At 33.4% G+C, this 21,817-nt stretch overlaps 1 protein-coding gene across 1 annotated transcript in view; it reads right to left on the reverse strand.

Annotated features, from left to right (window-relative positions):
* Positions 1-21,817, reverse strand: part of LRP1B (LDL receptor related protein 1B) — a 1,959,891-nt gene that overhangs the window by 744,272 nt on the left and 1,193,802 nt on the right. Inside the window, exons 15-17 of the mRNA XM_038565111.1 lie at positions 19,324-19,446; positions 7,442-7,582; positions 3,039-3,164 (exon numbers count right to left, since the gene is read on the reverse strand). Of these exons, the coding sequence (XP_038421039.1) occupies positions 3,039-3,164; positions 7,442-7,582; positions 19,324-19,446 (390 nt within the window). The remainder of the gene's footprint in view (positions 1-3,038; positions 3,165-7,441; positions 7,583-19,323; positions 19,447-21,817) is intronic.

Consider the following 21,817-nt stretch of genomic DNA (forward strand, 5'->3'; position numbering starts at 1 on the left):
GTTGTTTCTAATTTCTCACTATTACCAGGATTAGGACAATGAATTTCTTACTTGCATCTCTTTGCACATAGGTATTAGAGTATAAATCTAGAAATTAAATTATAGACTTGAAGGTATGCACACTTCCACATTTATTGGATTTAGCCAAATGCTTTCCAATGTAGAAAACCAATTTATACACCCACCAAGAGTATATGTTGGCTCTTTTTATTCCACAATCTTGCCAATGATTAATTTTATCAGATTATTTATTTTTTTCTAATTGAATGACTTGAACTGTTATTCAGGTTTCTCTTTCTTTTTTCTTTTCTTTCTTTTCTTTTTTTTCTTTTCATTTCATTTCATTTCATTTCATTTCATTTCATTTCATTTCATTTCATTTCTTTTCTTTTCTTTTCCTTTCTACTCTGTCTCTGTATCTCTCTTAGACTTAGCTTGGATATCACCTCCCTCAGGAAGCCTTCCCAGATACACAAAGACTAAATTAGTTGTTCTTGTGCTTCCATTTGTAGTTAAGTTAGCACTGTGAATACTGCATTAGAATGACCTGTTTACATTTTTCTCCCCATATTCATTCAGCTTTCTAAGGAAAGATATAGTGTATTTTTCCTCTTATATCCAATGTTGTGATAAGTATTGAATTAGTTGATTCATGAAGGAGAAACCCCAAAGGAACAAGAAAGGAAATTGGTATCTTGTAGGAAAGGATTTCCTTTTAGATATAAAGTTAGTCACAATGCTAAAAACTATAGGACAGTGGATTCAGTTACAAAATAACCCCCACTTTGGGAAAACTTTTATCTCGGATACATATCTATGTATATACCTACATATAGAAATGATCCAGAAGATAAATTATCTAATGATTTGCATATTTTTTCAGTATGATGAACTATGTGACCTATTTATTTGTTTTGGTCAAACAAAGTGGAAATATACTGTAACACACAACACGTTTAATTTTCAAAGTTAAGAGGCATATTTGTGGTTTTCTTTTGTTCTTTTTATTCTTAATTTGTGTTCTTTTTAATTTCTTAAGGCATACCATGGCCATAACATCTATTATAAATACACTTATGAAAAGATCTAGTACTGATTGGCAGACTTCAGCTGGTATCACTGAAAGCAGAATTTGAGGTGCAAGCAGGTTGTATCCTGTTTCCTAGTGGACTACATGCCTGGGATGTCTGAGAAATCTTACTAATTAGCATTGATTAGGATTTATTGCTTAATTTGCTCTCATACATAGCATTTCCACTTTCACTACTATAAGTAGATAGTCAATCCCAAATGTTCTTTTAAAAATCATGTAGAAACAAGCAGATTTTTAAAGCCAAAACAGAAATGAAAAAGACATGGTATTGAGTCAGCAATGCCTTTAATTTAAAGGTGAAAATGGATCTATATGTTTAGGAAGTAATGGAATAAAGTTTCAGAATTAAACATTCACCTTTAAAAAAATAATAATTGTATAAGCTTAGAAAGAAGCTTCATTGTAAATTATAGTCATAATTTTAAGAACAATCTTGGGAAAGTTAAATTGACCATACCTAAAATTTTAGCTAATACTCAGGATAATATAGTTTGATAACAAGAGCAATGAACTTAGAGAATAATTCATACATTGAGTTTCCCCTAAACTCTTACCAATGATATAAGTTAAGGTAAGTCCTTTATTCTATGCTTCAGCTATGAAATGAATAGACTTAAGGGGAGAGAATAGGACCAGAGAGTATCTTAAGATTCCTTTTTTATTGGACAGCCCTTTGTAAAACAACCTTATATGACATACAAAACATCTTGAACATAATCAGTTACTCTAAAATATTGGGTGATATTTAGTCAAAGGACAAGAGAATAATTAGCCCATGGATCCTCAGCGAATATGTCCCTACTGGGGAAAAAAAAAAAAAAAACTGAATATGAGATGCAGGTCAGGATTATGGAATGGCAACTCTCTTTCATTGCTGCTACATGATAAAAAGCTGTTAGGAAATATTTTCTAGTCAATTCACAGTCTTGGAAAGCAGAAAGAAATATATAGGGAAATCACAGTGCACTGAGGTACAAGCCTTTCCAAGAAAAACAGTGGCATGACCAAGAGTGCAAACCAGGCTTCTGGACCTCTGGGTCTTTTCTCTATATGCTGCCTCTACAGTTTTCACTAATAGGTTATAATAATTTTTATTCAGTGGGGCTTATTTTGGCAAAAAAAGGAGAGGGGTTGATACATTTTGACATTGTTATATGTAATGATTACCAAAAAACACACAATTTTCACCCATGATATCAATAAGTCATCAAATACACTACTTTTTCTTCATCATTCAAGGAATAGCTTTAGGCTGCTGCTAGTCAATATCATTTTTCAACACTCATCTGACTAATCATGACCTTTATGGCAAGCTGTTGTAACCTGTACCACAAGCTATATATTCCCATTCAAAGAGAATCTGACTAGGGATTTGTAGATGTATTACAATGGGATAAATTATATGGAAATGTAAATAGGCTTCATTATCTTGGGACTTCATGAAAAAAGAAAAACCTACCCCATATAAATTATGTTCCAGGAACAGAAAACTATTCACAGAGGTATTCTACAGCAGACCAAATAAAATACACAGGTTATTTTTTGCAAGGTAAAAAGCAAAACAAAACGAAACGCACACACACACGAACAAAAACAGTTCTTCTTGTGAGATGGCCTCCATCACAGCATGCTAACAGACCTCAATCCCCACTGCTAATTAAGATTTAGCAGGGACAAGTCTTGTCCAAGGAGTGTATTGATAGTCAACACCCATATGGATAGATAAACTGCCAAATTACTTTGGAAAGGAGAGTCATGTCCAAGGATTAAGTAAAAGATAATTTGTATTCTAGCTTTTGTGGCTTCAAAGTCTGAACTCATTTACTACTGCAATAATCAGATCATCAGCCCTAGGAAAGTTCAGCTTAGTTCAAAACACTGACCTGCATTTTTATGGAGACTAACTTTAGAAGAGATTTATGTATATATTCAAGCAAACCTTTACCTGCACAAGTTTGATTGGATTCATCTTCGTTACTTCCACAATCATTAGCTCCATCACAGAGCCATCTCTTGGGGATACAGCGGTTATTCTTGCATTTAAATTGATCATCAGGACAGCTATGATTGACTGGGGAAGGGTAGGAGGATGGAGGGGGAGGAGAAGCAAATTTAATTACTTAAAATTGAAAACAATTACGGTTACTTTAAGTTATAGAAAACTTACAGTAATTAATATAGTACAATAAATGCCACAGCCTCTTTCATTCATTATTTTATAGTTTATAGAAAATATTAATATTTGAGGCTCTGTCAAAAAGTAATACTTTTATAGAAGACACCAAGTAATAAAATATCTCACATAAAATGAAATATAGACACTTGTTCATGTCTTCACTAAAACCAACTATATCACTATGTTCGCTTTCCCATCCTATATCACAAGGAACACAATTTCAGAATTGTTGCTGAAAACATTGAAAATAATCTCAAATTTTAACATGATATATAACAAGTATGTATGAAATAACTACATCACATATCAGAAATACATTTTCATAAGCCACATACTTTTTCAGTACTTTTTGAAATATTAGATAAGCCTGATTTTGTTATGCTTTGCCAGTGTTTCTTGGGACTGGAAGGAAAAAAAAATGCAACACTTGAGACTTGGAGTTGATGCTAAATATGAGATCCTGCATAATTTTAATAACAAAAATGACCATCCAGGGTTTCATTCCTAGTTCAAACAAATAACCATGCAACCACAAAATATACTGAGGACAAGACTGATCCTCATATGGGAAGCTGTGCACAGCTAAGGATTAAACCTCCAATATCTAAGCACAGCAGGAGGCCATCTTAAAGTTAACCTTCTGTGATTATTTTTCCTGCATCCTGGAGGCTAAATTCCTAACTGAATTGGCATGCTCCTCAGTATTTGTTTCACCACTTCACGTTCTTTTTGAAGTAATTTTCCTTGTGCCCAGTAGTTGCACTTCTGTATGATAAAAATAAATTTTGGTATTAGAGTTACTTAGAATTGGAAAAATAGCCATTTTATCATGCTGTTGCATAGCAAATGTATGCGTTTCCAGCCGGTTTCTATAAAACACTATTTTTAAAGTTGCTTAGGAGACAAAGTGGTTTTATCACTTTTTCAGAAAGTTTTTATTCATGTATAGTAAAAAAGAAAAAAGTAGGGGGGTAGCCTATGTTTCCTGGAATTTCAGCTTGATTAACATTTTCTACTGGCTTCAGGGAGTTTAGCAAAAATAGTTGCTCATGAGAATAAAAGTCATCCAATATATTAGAGGGTCAAAATTTTAAAGTAACAAGATTATGCAAAAATACTTTAGTGAAGCTTGATTAGGGACCTTTGCAATTTTCATCAATGATGTAAATCAGAATTCAAAAGGAGGCATAAATACAATCCATAGCCCTGTGATTTGGAATTGAGTAGCTAAAGAATAGAAAGTAGAAAGATAACAGAATTCAAGGACAAAGCTTATGAGTATTTAATATATAAATAATCCTCTGAAATGAATGACACAGTGCTAGAATATTAACCATGAGAACTCAGGATTATAATGCTGCTCAGAAAAAAAAAAAAAAATCACTGCAAGCTTAGAAAAGATCCCATATTGCTGGAAGTTGGCCAGAAATGTTGTTTTCATTGCTCCTTTTGTTTAATCCTGTATTCTCTACGTCCTGGGTGCTATGTTAGACTCTGAGACTATAAAGACACTAAAACATAATGTGTCTCCTCATAAAGTTGTCCATCTCTTAGATGCACCAGATAAGTAGGCATATAATTGAAATATTGTTTGGCACTACCATGATAAAGGAATATACATGAGATGCTTAGCTCCAACTGGGCTATACAGAGAAGGAGATTTTTCAATGTTCACAAAAGACTTCCCTATAAAGGTCATGGTAAACCATGGTGATTTCCATAGGCTGCAGTGTTATAGAGGAGAGGAAAAGAAGGGCATTTTTTAGAGATCTACCTGTAGTCCAACTTGATAAGAACAAAGAAGGTAAGTGTATGCCTGATAGGCATGTAAGGCTAAAAAAGCAAACATGAGTCATAACATGGTTATATGTGAATCAATGGATTTTAGAATTTATCTTGTTGGTTATGGATTTACTGGAATAATGAGATTAGATTTCATCTTATAAATACCACTCTGGAAGCTGTATTGAAAGTTGGCCTTAGTTAAAGGACCAAAAGTGGCAGGAATAATAGCAGGGCACTTGCTGAGTTAATCTAGGATAGAGGACTAATTTAGCCAGTGAAGTTGGAGAGGAGGTAAAGATGGAAAATTAATTATATGGAACTGAATATGGGTTATAAGTGAAACAGAAGACTGCAGGAGAAGTCCATGTATAGGCTTTGGTAATGGTATGGAAAGTGATAAAAATAATCAAGAAAAACATCCTGACCAAGAATTTTAACACTACAATGAACAGTACAAATGCAATGCCCCACATACTCATAGAAGAAATGAGTTTCTTTGTGAATTTGTGAAAAGAACAATCATACAGGGAGTAGCATGGACCTAAAGGACTAGTACATGACTATTGTGATAAAATACTTGTGCTCTGCACAGGTGCTCTGTCACTATGCAGGAAGCTGATACACTGGGCGCATTCACTAAAACCATGAATAAGCATTGTGAGTCAGAGACAATTAATGTAATTAATAAATAAAACATCATTTATGTAAAAAAAAAAAGTTGAGAAAAAAAAAAAACCTTTATCCTTAGATAAAATCGGTCCTCCCACTCTGAAATTTTTGTCTAATTGTATCAAGTTAGTATTTAAGATATTACTTAGGGATTTATACTTTATAGTAGAGCTATCAGTAGGATTGAAAATATGGAGCACATAATGTTGAAATCAGAGTCCGTATTTGAAAATTAAGGGAAGGTAGTATTATATTCATGTACTACTTACAACTTATGCATTTATATACACCTGGAAATATATTTTAAAACCTCATGGGGAGCCTGGGTAGCTCAGCAGTTGAGCATCTGCCTTCAGCTAGGACGTGATCCCAGGGCCCAGAATCGAGTCCCACATCGGACCCCCTGTAGGAACCTGCTTCTCCCTCTGCCTGTATCTGCCTCTCTCTCTTGTCTCTCATGAATAAATAAATACAAATCTTAAAAAAAGAAACTCAGATTCTTGGAGTTTTGTCCAAAAATAAAGAGAGTTGCATTATACAGATGTTCAGACCAATTCTGTCCATTCTTTTTTTTTTATTAAGATTTTATGCATTTATTTGAGAGAGAGAGAGAACAAGTGGTGGGGGGACAGGGAGCAGAAGGAAATGGAGAAGCAGACATCCACTGAGCAAGGAGCCCAACATGGGGTTCAATCTCAGGACTCCAGGATCAAGACTTTAGTTAAGGCAGACATGTAACCAACTGAGCCACCAAGGTACCCAATTCTGTCCATTCTTAACAAAAGATCTTTAAAATTTATTTTTATAATCTTGGATTAAAAAAAAAAAAGAAGAAAGACAAGAAAATGGAGGACCACCAATTAACTCAATTAGTTCAGCCATTCTAACCTGGAAAGTGCTATCAATTAAAAGAAAAACACTTTTCTTTTTAAAATAAGGTCTAGGTCAAATTAAAAGACTAAGGATACATATATACATAGCGTGCCTCTCTCCATATAAAAATATTTTTAGGTATCTCAAAACCATTCCAGTATGACTCTAATCAAATATATTCTCAAAACATTATTTAGTGTATTTCTCAAGATATCTTCCTTCCACATATGTGAGACCATGCCTTATCCCAACCAGAAACATGACACCCTTCCTATTGTGGGAAATGATAACCAGCTAAATAGAAGGCCAAGGGGAGAAAATCAAATCTTGAATTTCTATCTGAGTGCCCCATGTGTGTCTACCGTGTCCTGAGCTAGTGAAGTTAGGTAACAACATGTTCTAAACCCATGTCTGTTTCTTTGAATTTTCTTCAAGGCTCTGTTGCCAAGGAGCAATAGAGTGGATCATGACCTTCTGCACAAGTAATTCTGACTTGAGGGAGTTTAAATTGATTTTCCACATCTTTAAATTCAGAGACCCCAAAGGGTCTCCTATAGCAACCTTCTGACAATGGTGTGGTGACACTGATAGCACAAAACAGGGAAGGAGTGGACTTCTGGAGCACCCCAAAATGATAATATTAAAGTTGTAAAAGGACAAGAAAATCAGGGCCTTAAAACTGTGCAAGGAGACAACCTAAAGTCTATTCTCTATACAAAAGGATGACTAAGGGGGGAAAAATGGAGTTTAATTTTTCTTAGATGTTTTTAAATTTCACAAACTGCTCTGATAGTTCACATGCTAAAAGACTCAGGGAAATGTAATATTACTTGGAGGGAACATACAGCAATTTACTGAATCTTCATCACTTCCATCTAGACAGTCATCATCACCATCACATTTCCAGCGAGCTTGGATACAGTGTCTGTTTTTACAGCGGAATTCTCCAGCTTTGCATATGTGAGGCAATACTTCTCCAGGATTAACTAAGGTTAAAAATAAAACAAACAACAACAACAAAACAAAACAAGACAAGACATATGAACAATACTAGCTATATTCAGTTCATTACAATGTAAGCTTTGTTTTAATAACAAAAATTCTGATTCATTTCATGTTATCGAAAACATGAAAACGTCTTAACATTGCAATGACAACCATCTTTGGAGATGAGAAAAATTCAAGGTTTTCTGACAATAATTATTCTACTAAGAATTTTAAAGATTTATTCTAAACAACCATCACCAATATAATAAGTAATACCGACAATAACAACATACTATCACCTCATATTCCCTCTAAGTGTGTAGTTTTACTTTTTAAAGAGCTTTCATTGATAATCTCAATTATTATCATGACCTATTATAGGGCCACAGCAAAAATTTTTTTTCACCTCCATTTTACAGATAAGTACATCCCAAATTAATCAAAATGAAAAAAAATTAGACAGTAGCACAGCCACAATGGCTATATTAACCGTGCTGGTCTGCAAGTGGGAGAAAAATTCAGGTCTGGTTGGATATTCCTGGAGGTATTAAATTATGAAAAATGATCTCATTATACATCCGATTCTATATAGTGTTTTCTCTATATACCCCATGTTCTCTCATCAAATGTTAGGAATTCAGTTGATTGGGATTTATTCACAAATTGAAAGGGTGATGATGATGATGATGATGATGATGATGATGATGATTTTTTTCTCTTTGAGTGGATTTGATAGGAGTCTACAAAGAGGAATATGTGGGAATGGTTAAAATAAATGATTTGTCTTTCATGAACTGAAAAATATGTTGAATTTTCAAAAGCTAGTTTATTGCTAAGAGAAACAAAAGTTAATCTTTCTATAGAAATCCTGATGGCTTTAACCTTTATTTTGGATAAGTCATTTGGACTGAGGAACTGTCACAGAATCTATATACATGCCAATAATAAGGGATGTCAAGAAAATATATTAAGCATTTCCAGAATGCTTTGTGTTAGCGCTCCTTTAATCCTTGCATTTTCCCTGCTCCAAAGAATGGAAGAGGGAATGTGACTCTTGAACCATCACTGTGGAGAATCTGCTTCAAAAAGTTATGCAGTGAGGCACAAGGCTTTAGGGTTCCTGTGTTTGGAAAAGGAAATCCACCCATGAAATCCAGACTCCTAGTTAAGGTTTTAAGAGTAAAAACTAATCAGTGTGGTAAATGAACTATTCAATTTGAATAAAGGTAAGCCTGTCTTTTCTATCCCCTCTCAGACAAGTAGACACTGTCTGTAGAAACTGGCAGTAATTCTGTCTCCCTTTTTAATTCTAATCCTTTTCAGTAACAAAATGCTGAAGCAGCAATTTCTTTAATGATACAATTTCTGTAAAGTCACTTGAATGTAAAATAATAATAATAATAATAAAAATTGTAAATTGTTATCTGTATAGAACAAGTCCCAAATAGGAATTGATAACAAAATAAAAACAAAAAGGAAGATCGCTGGGTCTCCTAGTCACCCCAAGGATGTTCTTTATAGCAGTAACTGGGAGTGAGGATAGTAACTAAAGCAAAGTGGAAATACATTGGGATATGTCTGGGCCTTTGTAAGATAGAGCTTTTCTCTCAAAATCTCTAGAATTGATCACTGATGACACACAAACTATCCTTATTTTGAGTCTCAAGTTTGCTCAATTGGACCCTAATATTTTCAAGGGTGGGGTAATTTCTTCTTTGAATCCACATAAACTCAGCTTAAAACTGGGCATTTTTAATGAAGAGGATTTAGATTAATTTCTATTCCTTAATGATTAGGGCTAATGGTCAACAATCTCTCATTTCAAAAAAAAAAAAAAAAAAAAATTTGAGGATCCCTGGGTGGCTCAGCGGTTTAGTGCCTGCCTTTGGCCCAGGGTGTGATCCTGGGGTCCTGGGATTGAGTTCCACATCAGGGTCCCTGCATGGAGCCTGCTTCTCCCTCTGCCTGTGTCTCTGCCTCTCTCTCTCTCTCTCTCTCTCTCTGTCTCTCATGAATAAATAAATAAAATCTTAAAAAAAAATTCCAGTCAGACAAGAAATCTGATTTGAAATGTGATCAGCTTCCTCCAAACTTAAGTTCAGCTTTAAGATTTTCTTTAGTCTCTCTATAGTTGATGCCAAAGAAATGCTAGGTCTTTCTTTGACGTAGCATTGACATCTATGAAACAACTATGTCAGCTGTTTCATAGTTTGAGGATTGGAAAACCCAAGAAACCATTTTTTTTTTTTCTGATAACCTTCCCACCAATTTAAAAAGCTTAGCTTTCACATGGACTTTTGATCAAATAAACTCAACTGACAGTTTTAGGAAATGATCAAGGATATACATATACAAGAGTGAAATTATAGCTGCTTCTGCACAATTACATCTATACTAAAGAAAAGCAAGGTGTTTAGGAAAAGACAAACCATCCTCCCCCCTCAAACTAATATTTTAAACTAAATATTCTTTAACAAAAACAATTTGGAGATAATATCTTTAAGTCTGCTTAGAGTTTAAATGTTTTTCAAGTGATATTTAGACCATTATGGAAAGAATACAAATAGGCAAAATTCCCAAACTTGTTTTAAACACGTTTTCAAATATGTTTGGATTGTTGGTTATTTTTAAGTGATATTTACTAGTACAAAGGTGGTGATTTTCAAAAATATATGATGACAATGCCCAAAGTTTCATTTTCATTTTTCATAACAGTTACAAACAATTGTTTGAAAATCAATAGAGTCAACTTCCTGACTGACATCAGTCAATTTACTGATATTGATCTATATCAATGTCATTAGTATATACCATTATCATTTGTGACAGTAATTAGATATTGCTTATATCCATAAGAACAGATATAATCAAACATTCACAAATATCTTTGACATTTTAAAGTGTCTGCAAGTCTTCTAGGCCCTATAATTTGTTGAGTACGTGGCATTTCTCCATGGTATTTTCTAGAGCAGAGAGCAGTTTTTTTTTTTTTTTTTTCTTGGCCAAATGAGTAAAGATAACATCTCCCTTCAGGGCAAATGTTGGGCAGATTTTCTAGCAGACTCATGCTTAGGGTTCTTCAGTGTGAATACAAATTCACTGTGTGTGCAGAATTCACCTAGACCTTCCTGTGCATTGCTTCTGTATGATTTAGGGGTAGGTGGGGCAAGGAGAACGAATATGAACATGAAACTCATGCTGCCTGCTGGTGACATGAATAATAAAATCTTCTGTGTCTGATCCAGGAATTATGTGTCTTCTGTCAGAATCTATGAATCTTTGACAAATTCACATATTAGCTTGCCTAGGGTTAAATCTTAGACCCTTCAGAATTGTTGACATATTAGTAATTATTTTAAAGAATACTGGGTTCTCATTTCCAAAGTTGTTCAAGGTATATGACATTTAGTTTTTTTGTAGTCCTAACCCAAGTCTTCCAGATGTAGTATGTTACAAAGAAACCATGTTGTCAATGCTATCAGGAATATGCAGGACTTGTAATGATAGAAGAGAGATTATTTTTGTCCATTATCAAGAAAATATTTAATGTGATAGGTGATAATCTGGATAAGATGGCATTTTAGACATTAAAACAGCATGGTCTTTTTCCAAGCATTGACCTAATTCTGTGGAATTGGGAAGCAATGTCATTTATTTCAGCACCCTAGCTGATGGCCAGGGAATCTAACTACTTCCATGAGAACCAATGAGATGATGAAGCAAGTATATTTGGCATCACATAAGAGAGCCAATAGCACCTAGAAAAAAGATTAATATCCATCTACCTTGCAAAAGCCTCTATAAGAGCCATTTTATAGACCATTTTTATATATTTAATGTTTCCACTTGAAATTCTTAAATGTAGGAAGGACAATGTCACATACAGAACAGAATTCACTGAGAATAGAACCAGGCATAGAATAGACGTTAAAAAATACTTGCTGCTTAACTTACTGGAATTATCAGAGATTTAATTCTACATTACAGCCATTCATTATAGTGAGAAATTCTATCTCTGGGGACTATATAAGTACTTCAGGAAAATAGTATCACTTCAATTGGCTAAAAAGCTAATAAATAGTCTTCTATCATCATCCAAGATCATGGGGGAAGTTAGCTTAACTGAAGGAAAAAAATCTACATGTAAATTAACAGAAAGAGTGATAAAGTTTCCCCTCCCAAGCCAAAAAAATTGAACATACAGAAAAGGCTCCATGTATGTCACTTAGTTCCAATGTTTTTTTTTGTTTGTTTGTTTTTGTTTTTTTTAGTTCCAATGTTTAAAACAATTTTTTAAATTCTTTTTAAATTTTATTTATTTATTTATTTATTTATTTATTTATTTATTTATTTATTAATGATAGACACACACACACACACAGAAAGAGAGAGAGAGAGAGAGAGGCAGAGACACAGGAGGAGGGAGAAGCAGGCTCCATGCCTGGAGCCTGATGTGGGACTCGATCCCGGGACTCCAGGATCGCGCCCTGTGCCAAAGGCAGGCGTCAAACCGCTGAGCCACCCAGGGATCCCCCAGTTCCAAAGTTTAATGTGACTGATCCTATATAGCACTTGGGTGTTTGGGCTGACACATAGAGTACTTTTAATATATTAATAAGTGCTAGAATTGCAAGCTTTGCTTTAGAGTTCTACTTTGCACCGTGAATTTGAAAACTGATGTAAAACCTGTAATTCTACCTACCAGGGTCACTTCCAATAAAAATATTACAACATGATATCAGCAGTAAGAAAGTTGACAAAGTAATAAATGATCCTTTAATTTAACCAGGATCAAAAATAAAATAACATGAATCATAACATTCCCAGCAAGGACTCGTCAGGTCTCAGACATCCTATGATACCAGCTATTAGAATATTGAAATTAGAAGGTCTCCACATGACTCTTCCATGCACTACAAAAGGAAATATACATTCTAGAATTAGTTTCCAGTAAAAACTGGAGATTTCTGGAGTTAATATCCAAATCATAATGAAGTGAAGGGAGAAAACCTTTCTGGCTTATTTTATCTTAGTTTGGACTCATCTCAGATTTATCTCAGCTCAGAAATCAATACATATGTTCCTCACCTTGGTTTAATAAGCTGTGGTGCCCATGAACAAGTATGTATGTTTCTCACTTCACTTTTCTTCTTTTCAATCCCAGTGTGGTAATGAATCTAAGTATTTATTGTCTCCTCTGTCAACTGATGTTTTTGCTGTTGACCGTATCAAAATTATGATAATTTAGTCATAAAAGAATGAGAACTAATACAGAAAAAAAATAAATGAAGCTTTCCTGTGGTTCCTATACATTTTACATTAGGATGTACTTATTTAATAGATTGTTTTTGTATTTGGGGAGAATTTCTAACTATCTCTTATTTGAGCAGGGAGATAAAAGAACCTAAAAGAAAACTTGAAATTGCAGTGTTTTTAATGCCTTTATATAAGCTTGATTATGTAGGAAGGCAGTGCAAAAAATGCTGCGATGGGTTTTGAATTTCTCCTTTAGATCATAGCGGGATGACCTTTCATTAGATAGAGTGGTCTTCTGAGCAGCCAACCTAAGTGGTACATAATCTTCTGTGAGTTCCTATGCACAGAAGGCCATAAATATTCATCTGGATAGGGCTTCTAAACTTTTTACTGCTTTAAACTTTTTACTACACATTAGATTGCATATATCCTAGAACATAAGGCTTGTCACAGCTGAACAGATAAATGGCTTAGCCATAGTGGAGCACTGTTCTTGACAGAGGAATATATCTGGTGTTCCAGAAGGTAAAGAAGGTCACAGAGTACCACTGACATATAATTGTGCAATGCTACCCTTGGATGATCAATATTTTTAAGTTGCTCTCTTGGGAGTAAGGCACACTGGAAAATTCTGTCTTTTCTTTCAGGCCACTAAAGAGGAATTTAAAGAATTACTGTCTTATTTTATACTGTCTTATTATATTAGACAAAATTATCCTGCTATTAAAAAAAAGACTATCTTTTTTTAGAACTTTAACTTAATTTCTTAGGATTATCCATGTCCTCTTTTATTAATTTTGTATATTGTGTTTTTCTCCACAAAGCCACCAAAATAAATTAAAAACTCATTTGATAATTGATCAAGTGGGTAGCATATGCTTCTCCAGGGCAGTCAGTTCCAAGTTACTATGCTGTACCAGGTCTCATTTCTAGTTCTGAGAGGATTTTCTCATGCCACACAAGATTCACAAGGACAAAGACACTAGCCTACACTCATTCTTGATTCTTCCAGGTATGGCATTAGAATTCATCCTTAATCAATCATGTAGCATGCCAATATTTTTCAGCTGGGTGAATGCTTCTTCTGGCATAGCCTTATGCTGCAATTTCATTGAGAAACAATCACCAGTGTTTACTTCTGGTCTGACCTGACCAACTGCCAATGGGTTTTTGTTCAGTTCATGTCAATTCAATGGGGATGACTGGAACCAGGACAATCATATCTCAATGGTTATAGTATGTATTTTTGTTTTGCTTGTTAACTCAGATTACAGAGTTAATCCAGTTGAAATCAGTTCACAAAACTGTAATGAATCTCATCTGAACTAAATTAGAAGCTTAGAGGAATCAGCATTAATGAGAAGTTAGTGGCACAATCATATTTGTTCTACACCATACTCTGCAACCATGAACTCTATTTGTAGTCCTTTTGCACTTGAATTTCCTCATCTGAAAACTAAGGCTAACATATCCTTTTTAATTATTTTAAATTTAAATTAAATTTAGTTAACATATAGTGTATTATTAGTTTCAGGGATAGAATTTAGTGAATCTTCAGTTGCCTATAATACCCAGTGCTCATTACATCAAGTACCCTCCTTAATGCCCATTATCTAGTTATCCCACCCCCCACCCACCTCCCCTTCAGCAACCCTCAGTTAAGAATTTCTTAGGGTTTGTCTGTATCTCTGTTTTTATCTTATTTTATTTTTCTTTCCCTTCTTTTTTTATTTCTTAAATTCCACATATGCGTGAAATAATGTGATATTTGTCTTTCTCAGACTTATTTTGCTTAGCATAATACCCTCTAGTTCCATTCATGTCATTGCAAATGGGAAGATTTCATTCTTTTTTGATAGCTGAATGATATTCCATCGCATATATATCTTACATCTTCTTTATCTGTCAATGGACATCTGGGCTCTTTCCATATTTTGGCTATTGTGGACATTGCTGCTATAAACATTGGAGTGTATGTGCTCTTTTGAATCATTATTTCTGTATCTTTTGGATAAATACCTAGACATACAATTGCTGGGTCATAGGGTAGTTTTATTTTTAACTTTTTGAGCAAGCGCCATACTGTTTTTCAGAGTGGCTCCAACAGTTTGCATTCTCACCAACAGAGTAAGAGGCTTCCACATCCTCACTAACACCTGTTGTCACTGGAGTTGTTTATTTTAGCCATTCTGGTCAGTATGAGGTGGTATCTCATTGTGGTTTTTGATCTGTATTTCCCTAATGCTGAGTAATGTTGAGCATTTTTTCATGTGTCTGAAGGCTAACATATCCTTAAAAAACTTTTGTCATTAAAGGAATAGGAACTGGAATAATTTATGTAAACACACTGTGAATTGTTTGTAAGAAGTGAGTTATATGCTTACTCATGATTTTTCCCATTACAACTGAAAGAAACCTGGGCAAGTTGTATGCCATGTTAAAGATATAGCAGAGTTTTAAACAACCAAATGCAACAACGAATTCCCAAATAAGAGCCAGATGGTTATGTTGATTTAACATTGTTTATTGTAACAAGTATAGATAAGATAATCTTTCCTGTCTCGTTTTATTGCCTTGAGTTGCATCATCGATGAATTGTAGATATTAGAAAGAATACCAATAGTTGCAAAACAATTTCTTTCACCAGATGTATAATCGCATGTGTCCAGTCATGATAAGAAATTTCCTATCATAACTGCATGGCCAACACTGTGTATAGTATTTCTTTAAAAGCCAAAAGTCATCCAGTTTTTATTGACACAGAGATATTCAATGGTCAGTATCTTTTCTATATCAATGTTGATATAGAAATATGCCAATTCTTAAGAAATCCATAAGTTTTAAATGGGGCATAGAATGAAGGAAATAGAAAAGATAATTTGAAGGCGAATGATCCAGATAATTATGATTCACACAATTAAAATTAAAGAACTAATTAGAACATTTCAAGCTTAAAAAGTCATCTAGATAGATCTGATGTATACACTCTCCCTCCAACTTCCCACTATGAAAAACTAAGATGAAGGAGAAAAACTCACAAGATTCCCTAAAACTCAGCCTCTTGATTATTCGACTGACATTATCTTAAGGGAATTTTGACTTTTTTGCAAGACCAATAGGACAAGGTTTAAATATTCAGCTAGAAGCTTCTCTAACTTATACCATTAAAAATTGAATAAGCCAATCTCTATTTAGGTTAAAAAAAATAGAGACTGTTTGCTCATGAGTACTGACTATAATGTCTGTGCCTATCAAAAAAAGGAGATACTTGCACGTTAGCTTCTATCCTTGAGAGGAAATCTGAGGGTAGAGCAAAGGAAGGATGATGCTTGTGAGAGGTCCATAAAGAGTACTGTGTGTGTGTGTGTGTGTGTGTGTGTGTGTACACACACATTTCATCTGTTCAAAATGTCAGAGTTATTCAGCTGGGATAGCAAAAAAATCTCATTTTATGCCAGAACAATAACTTTAGATGAATCTGTGGTAGACACTAAAAATTGAACTTGGAAATGTACATATAAACTATACCTTTCTCTTTCTCAATAACCAAGATAAGATTTAGTCTATCAGACAACCATACAGATTTTATGTTGTTCAAAGTAATGCTTAATTCTGTCTATTGACAAACTATAGGTCTTTATAGATTTCTTCTTATGATACATAAACAATAAAATAGAAATCAAAAAATTATACCACAGAACAAAAGAAGGAAACCACCTGAAGACTCGAAGAAAGTAAACTTCTGATAATTATGTTCTATGGAAAATTGTCTTAACAGACAATTTAAAAATCCTAACAGTGAAAAAAGTTTGCCCAGAGAAACATAATTCATAATTGTACTCTCAAGTATATTATTCCAGAATAAATTAAATAGTATTTCCAGAATTTGGAGAAATTTATGTTTAGCCAAGAATTAATTTCCAGAATTGTCGATCGTATATAAATGCAAATGAGGCCTATTTAGAAAACACAGGAACTCTACAGTATGTGGTCTTTGTGCTCCTCTTGAAAAAACAACTTCAAGAAATATTTATCCTAAATATCAGTGGATATTAATAAACAACAAGGAATTGAAGTTTGAATCCTAAGCAATATACTAATAGAGCACTGACTCAGATCTAAAAGAAACTATTATAAAATTGATCAACAAACTAGCTATGCATGTCAAACATTTTATAAAAAGACTTTCTGATTGAAGATTCAAAATAATATTCCTTGTCAGAAATCCTAAATTACAATAAGGAATGAAATTGAGGAAAATAAAGAGAATAGTATAAATTTTTTTAATTTTATTTATTTATTTGAGAGAGAGACAGAGATAGCAAGAGAGAGTAGGAGTGGGGAAGAGAGGGAGAAGCAGGCTCCCCACTGAACTGGGAGCCCCATGTGGTGCTCCATCCCTGAACCCTGGGATTATGACCTGAGCTGAAGGCAGACGCTTAACTGACTGAGTCACCCAAGCGTCCTGAGAACAGTATAAAGAAAGTCAAAGTTCTCATCTCAAATAGTTAAAATTCAAAATAATACTAATAAGATTTAAAACTGGTGGTATTATTACAAATGTTTTAAAAAAATGTAACAAGCTGACCATGGACTATATGGTAAAATACAAAACAGATCATAAAAAATAAAGAAATACACAAATAGTCTAGAACAATCCATCAGATATAACACCAATATTAAGTAGAAATATGAAGAAAAATGGTTTAAAAATTGTGTTTACAAGGATTATGTAGTCACATGATAAGATGCTTATGCTTCTAAGTAAAAATAAAGTACAGTGTAAGTTATACTGTGATATGATCCAAAATGTCTAAAACTGCAATATAACTAAGAATTCCGTTTCCAAAATAAAATAATTTGGGGTCTAAATTCCAAATGTCCTATGTACTAATTATGTAAATTATGTAAAGTTATTATCCCTCAAGTCCTGCATTCTGAATAATAAAGTGAGCTAGTAATAGTATCTTCCTGAAATGATTATTGTAAGGGTTAAAGAAGACCATGAAATTTTATCATAAAATCTCACATCCTATATTGAATTCAATAAATTTTACCTACAGTTATTATTAGTAATGAAAATTAATCACCTCCAGGGATATATAATCATAAGAAACAACATCAAAATGTCTTAATAGATTATTGTTGAATTGTGGCATTATGGCATGATTTTTCACTTAAATTTTTTCTGTGTATTTCTCAAATGTTACTATGTATTAAGTTATTTTAAAAAATCCCTTATCCTCAACATTTATTTAGAAGAAATAAAACATTTCAGATAGGTTGAAATCTTATCATACTTTTCTCTTCTTCTGCCTCCCCTAGACAATAATTATAACTGATGAAAAATGCATTTATTTATGTACTATTTAACATTTGTGATGGTTAATTTTATGCGTCAATTTGAATAGGCCTTAGAGTGCCCAGAGGTTGGGTTAAATATCATTCTGGGTGTGTCTGTTAAAGTGTTTTTGATGAGATTAGCATTTGGATCTGTAGACTACATTAATCAGGTGAGTGGCCCTCATCCAACCAGCTGAAGGCCTGAATTGAACAAAAAGGCCTGTCTTCCTGCACATAAGAGGAATTCTTCCTGCCTGACTACCTTGAATTGGGACATTGGTTTTTTTCCCCTGCCTTCAGAGTTCAACTGAAACACTGGCTCTTCTTGGGTCTTTAGCCTACTAGCATTCAGACTGGAGCTATACCACTGATACTCCTCAGTTTCTAACTCATTGACTATGAATACCAGGAGTTGTCATCCTCCATAATTGCATGAGCTAATTCCTTATAACAAATCCCTTCTATATATTTATATCCTATGGGTTCTGTTTCTCTGAAGAATCATGAGTAACATGCAAGTCAAGATCAAATTATTCCATAAATGTTTATATAGTACTAAGTACCTAATACATAGCATTGCTCCTATTGCCATGGTGAAGGGACTTGATATGATGTATAAAGAGAACAAATTTCAAAAGAGTCACATTGAAATGACAAGATGCAGTAAATTGAGGAAGGTCAGTAAAAGTTAATAAAGTGCCTTTAATCCAGGTCAATCAATCCAATTAATTCAGTATTTTGATAAAGTCTAGAATTCCCCTAAATCTATTTTTTGCCTCCTTCGCTTTCAACAAAGATAGATAACAGAGCTTGCCCTACGGTGAAGGTCCTTAACAATTTTATGAAATATTTTCTCCTGTGGTGTGGCATATGTATATATATATATATATATATATATATATATATATGTTTTGCTTTGCTTTTTTCACAAATGCTCTGGAAAACTTCATCATTATTCAACCTTTGTTTTAATACAAATGAATTCCGTTAATTATTTGTAGTCTAAAAAGAAATATACCTAAGCGATTCTCTTAATTCACTTTCCAAGATTGATTTTAATTCCTTTGGTTTCATCTGTTTTTTTTTCTCCTAAAAGACATATATAATCAATGAGAATAACAAACACACAAACAAAACTTACATGTGCAAGTTGTCCCGTTTTCATCTAGAAGTTGATTATCAGCACAAGCACATACTCGACCTCCTGGAATGGCTAAGCACAGTGTACTACAGCCCCCATTATTTACTCGGCACATATTATCACCTGCAAAAGGAGGGAAGTGAATACATCAGAGAACTCTGATTCTATCCAAACTCAGCCAGTTCAGGTTCACACTCTTTCTAGGAGACATACACAGGCATAAAGATATACACATATACATGCATATGCATATTACATATTCATTAATATATTCAGGATACCTACTGAATCCTAAATAAAATTCAGAAACATTAAAAAATATATGATGCACTGGGAAATAAAAGGAATGTGCACGTTGGTTAGAAGAGATAGAGGTATGTGTGTAGATAAGTACCAGGAAAGAGGAAGGTTACAGGACATGATGATGATGATGATGTCAAAAAATGGAAGACTGTTCATTAACATATTGATAGTTATAATTATTGGAAATCTATAGTCATCAGCAGGAGGGATATTTATTTATTATGTATATATTTATAGATCATGTATATATTTATGTATTATTATATATTTAATTTAATTTTTCTAATGAACTTCTAAGATAGATTTATCTCATTTGCAGATGGGATTACTGGTGAGATAGGGATTAAATGACTTTTCTAATGCCTAGAAATTAATAATCTTTATATTAAATAATGATTTAGAATTAGGTGTTATTGTTTATTATCATCATTTCTAAATAATCAGAAACATAGATTTTTCTTAATCTAAAATTCCTGCTTTTATACTCTTAACTTCTTTGTATATGACAAAATAAAATTAAATCAATAAAGGACAGACAAAATAACAGTGAAAACAGCATAATGAGATATCCTAGATTAAATTACTGTGGAAGCAAATACTTTTTAAAAAAATCAAATATTCAAGGAAAACAAATGAAGAGTACCTTTTAGAATTAAGTTCAAGATAGTGGTCTAGGTGTATTATAACTGTCAAAGAACAGTAATAAAGACACAAATGATATATGAAAACATTTCACAAGCCTATAATAAAATATCAGTGCTTACTACTTGAAAAGCTACATGCACCCATATGTTTATTACAGCATTATTTACAACAGCCAAGACATGGAAGCAATCTAAGTGTCCATCAACAAACAAATGGATAAGAAAAACATGGTGTATACACACACACACACATACACACACACACATATGCACACACCCTACAGAAGAATATTATACAATCATATAAAGGGGTGATTTCTTGCCATTGTTAACAACATGGATGGATCTAGAGGGTATTATGCTAAGTGAAATAAGTCAGACAAAGAAAGACAAATACCATATGATTCTAATCATAAATGTGATCTTTAAAAAATGAAAAAACAAAAAGCAGAATTAGAACTATAAATACAGAGAAAAATCTGATGGTTTCCAGAGGGAAATGGGTGGGTGACTGGACCAACTGAGTGAAGAGGAATGAGAGAGAAAGGCCTCCAGTTATGGAATGAGTAAGTCATAGGAATAAGAAACAGAGCAGAAGAAATACAGTCAATGATATTTTGATAGCAATGTAATAGGACAGATGGCAGCTGTACTTGTGATGAACTTTAGTATAACATATAAACTTATCAAATCACTAAGTTGTACACTTGGAAACTAATGTAACATTGTATGTCAACTATACTCAAATAAAATGAGAAAGTAAAATATTGCTGTTTATAGACCTTAGTAATTTAACCTTTGTTAATAAAGCGTCTTTTATTTCTAGCAAATAACAGAATATGTAAATCATCACCACAAAGGAATCCCTACTGTTTCATTTTATCTAAATCTTCATCAGAATGGTGAGAGGAAGAAATCCCCTTTTCCATATGCTTCCTGGACTCTTCTCAGAGTTTTATCATAAGTGAAGTTAGAAGCATCTGACCCTAATATGAAACACATAAGCCAATGGAGATTTTCTTTATCCTACTTGATGGAGAGATAATTTGACTTGTAGTTGGAAGAGAAATTAGACTTTACATTCTTTCTAAAGGTTGGGTGAAAACTAGTAGAATGGGATCTTGAGTCCAGATCCTGATTTCATCTAGGATAATTTCAGAAAAATCAACTTTGAATGATGTCAATCAATCCTAGGAAAAGATAAAGTGTGTCTTTTCTCCCTTGAAGAATTATATACTCATTAAAAATTTTTACATTTGCCTTGCTTTGAAGCTACTTTGTGTGGTGTGTGTGCTTCTGTGTGTGTCTTAACTTAATTAGGAGTGTCATTTGGGTTATTTTTTGATGGTGATTATTATCAAAATGGAAAATTTGGAAAGATAAATTTTGTGATGATGGCCCTATCACTATAGGTAAATTTTACTAGACCTACACAATAATGTGTTTAATAAACATATCATACATTAAGTAAAAATTACTGTGTTTGTTATACTAGTGTTTTGTAATATGAAATCTCTGAATCCTGGGTTCTATAAGGTAGTCAAGAA

This window comes from Canis lupus, chromosome 19 (assembly GCF_011100685.1).
Source record: "Canis lupus familiaris isolate Mischka breed German Shepherd chromosome 19, alternate assembly UU_Cfam_GSD_1.0, whole genome shotgun sequence".
In the NCBI taxonomy this organism is placed as follows: Eukaryota; Metazoa; Chordata; class Mammalia; order Carnivora; family Canidae; genus Canis; species Canis lupus.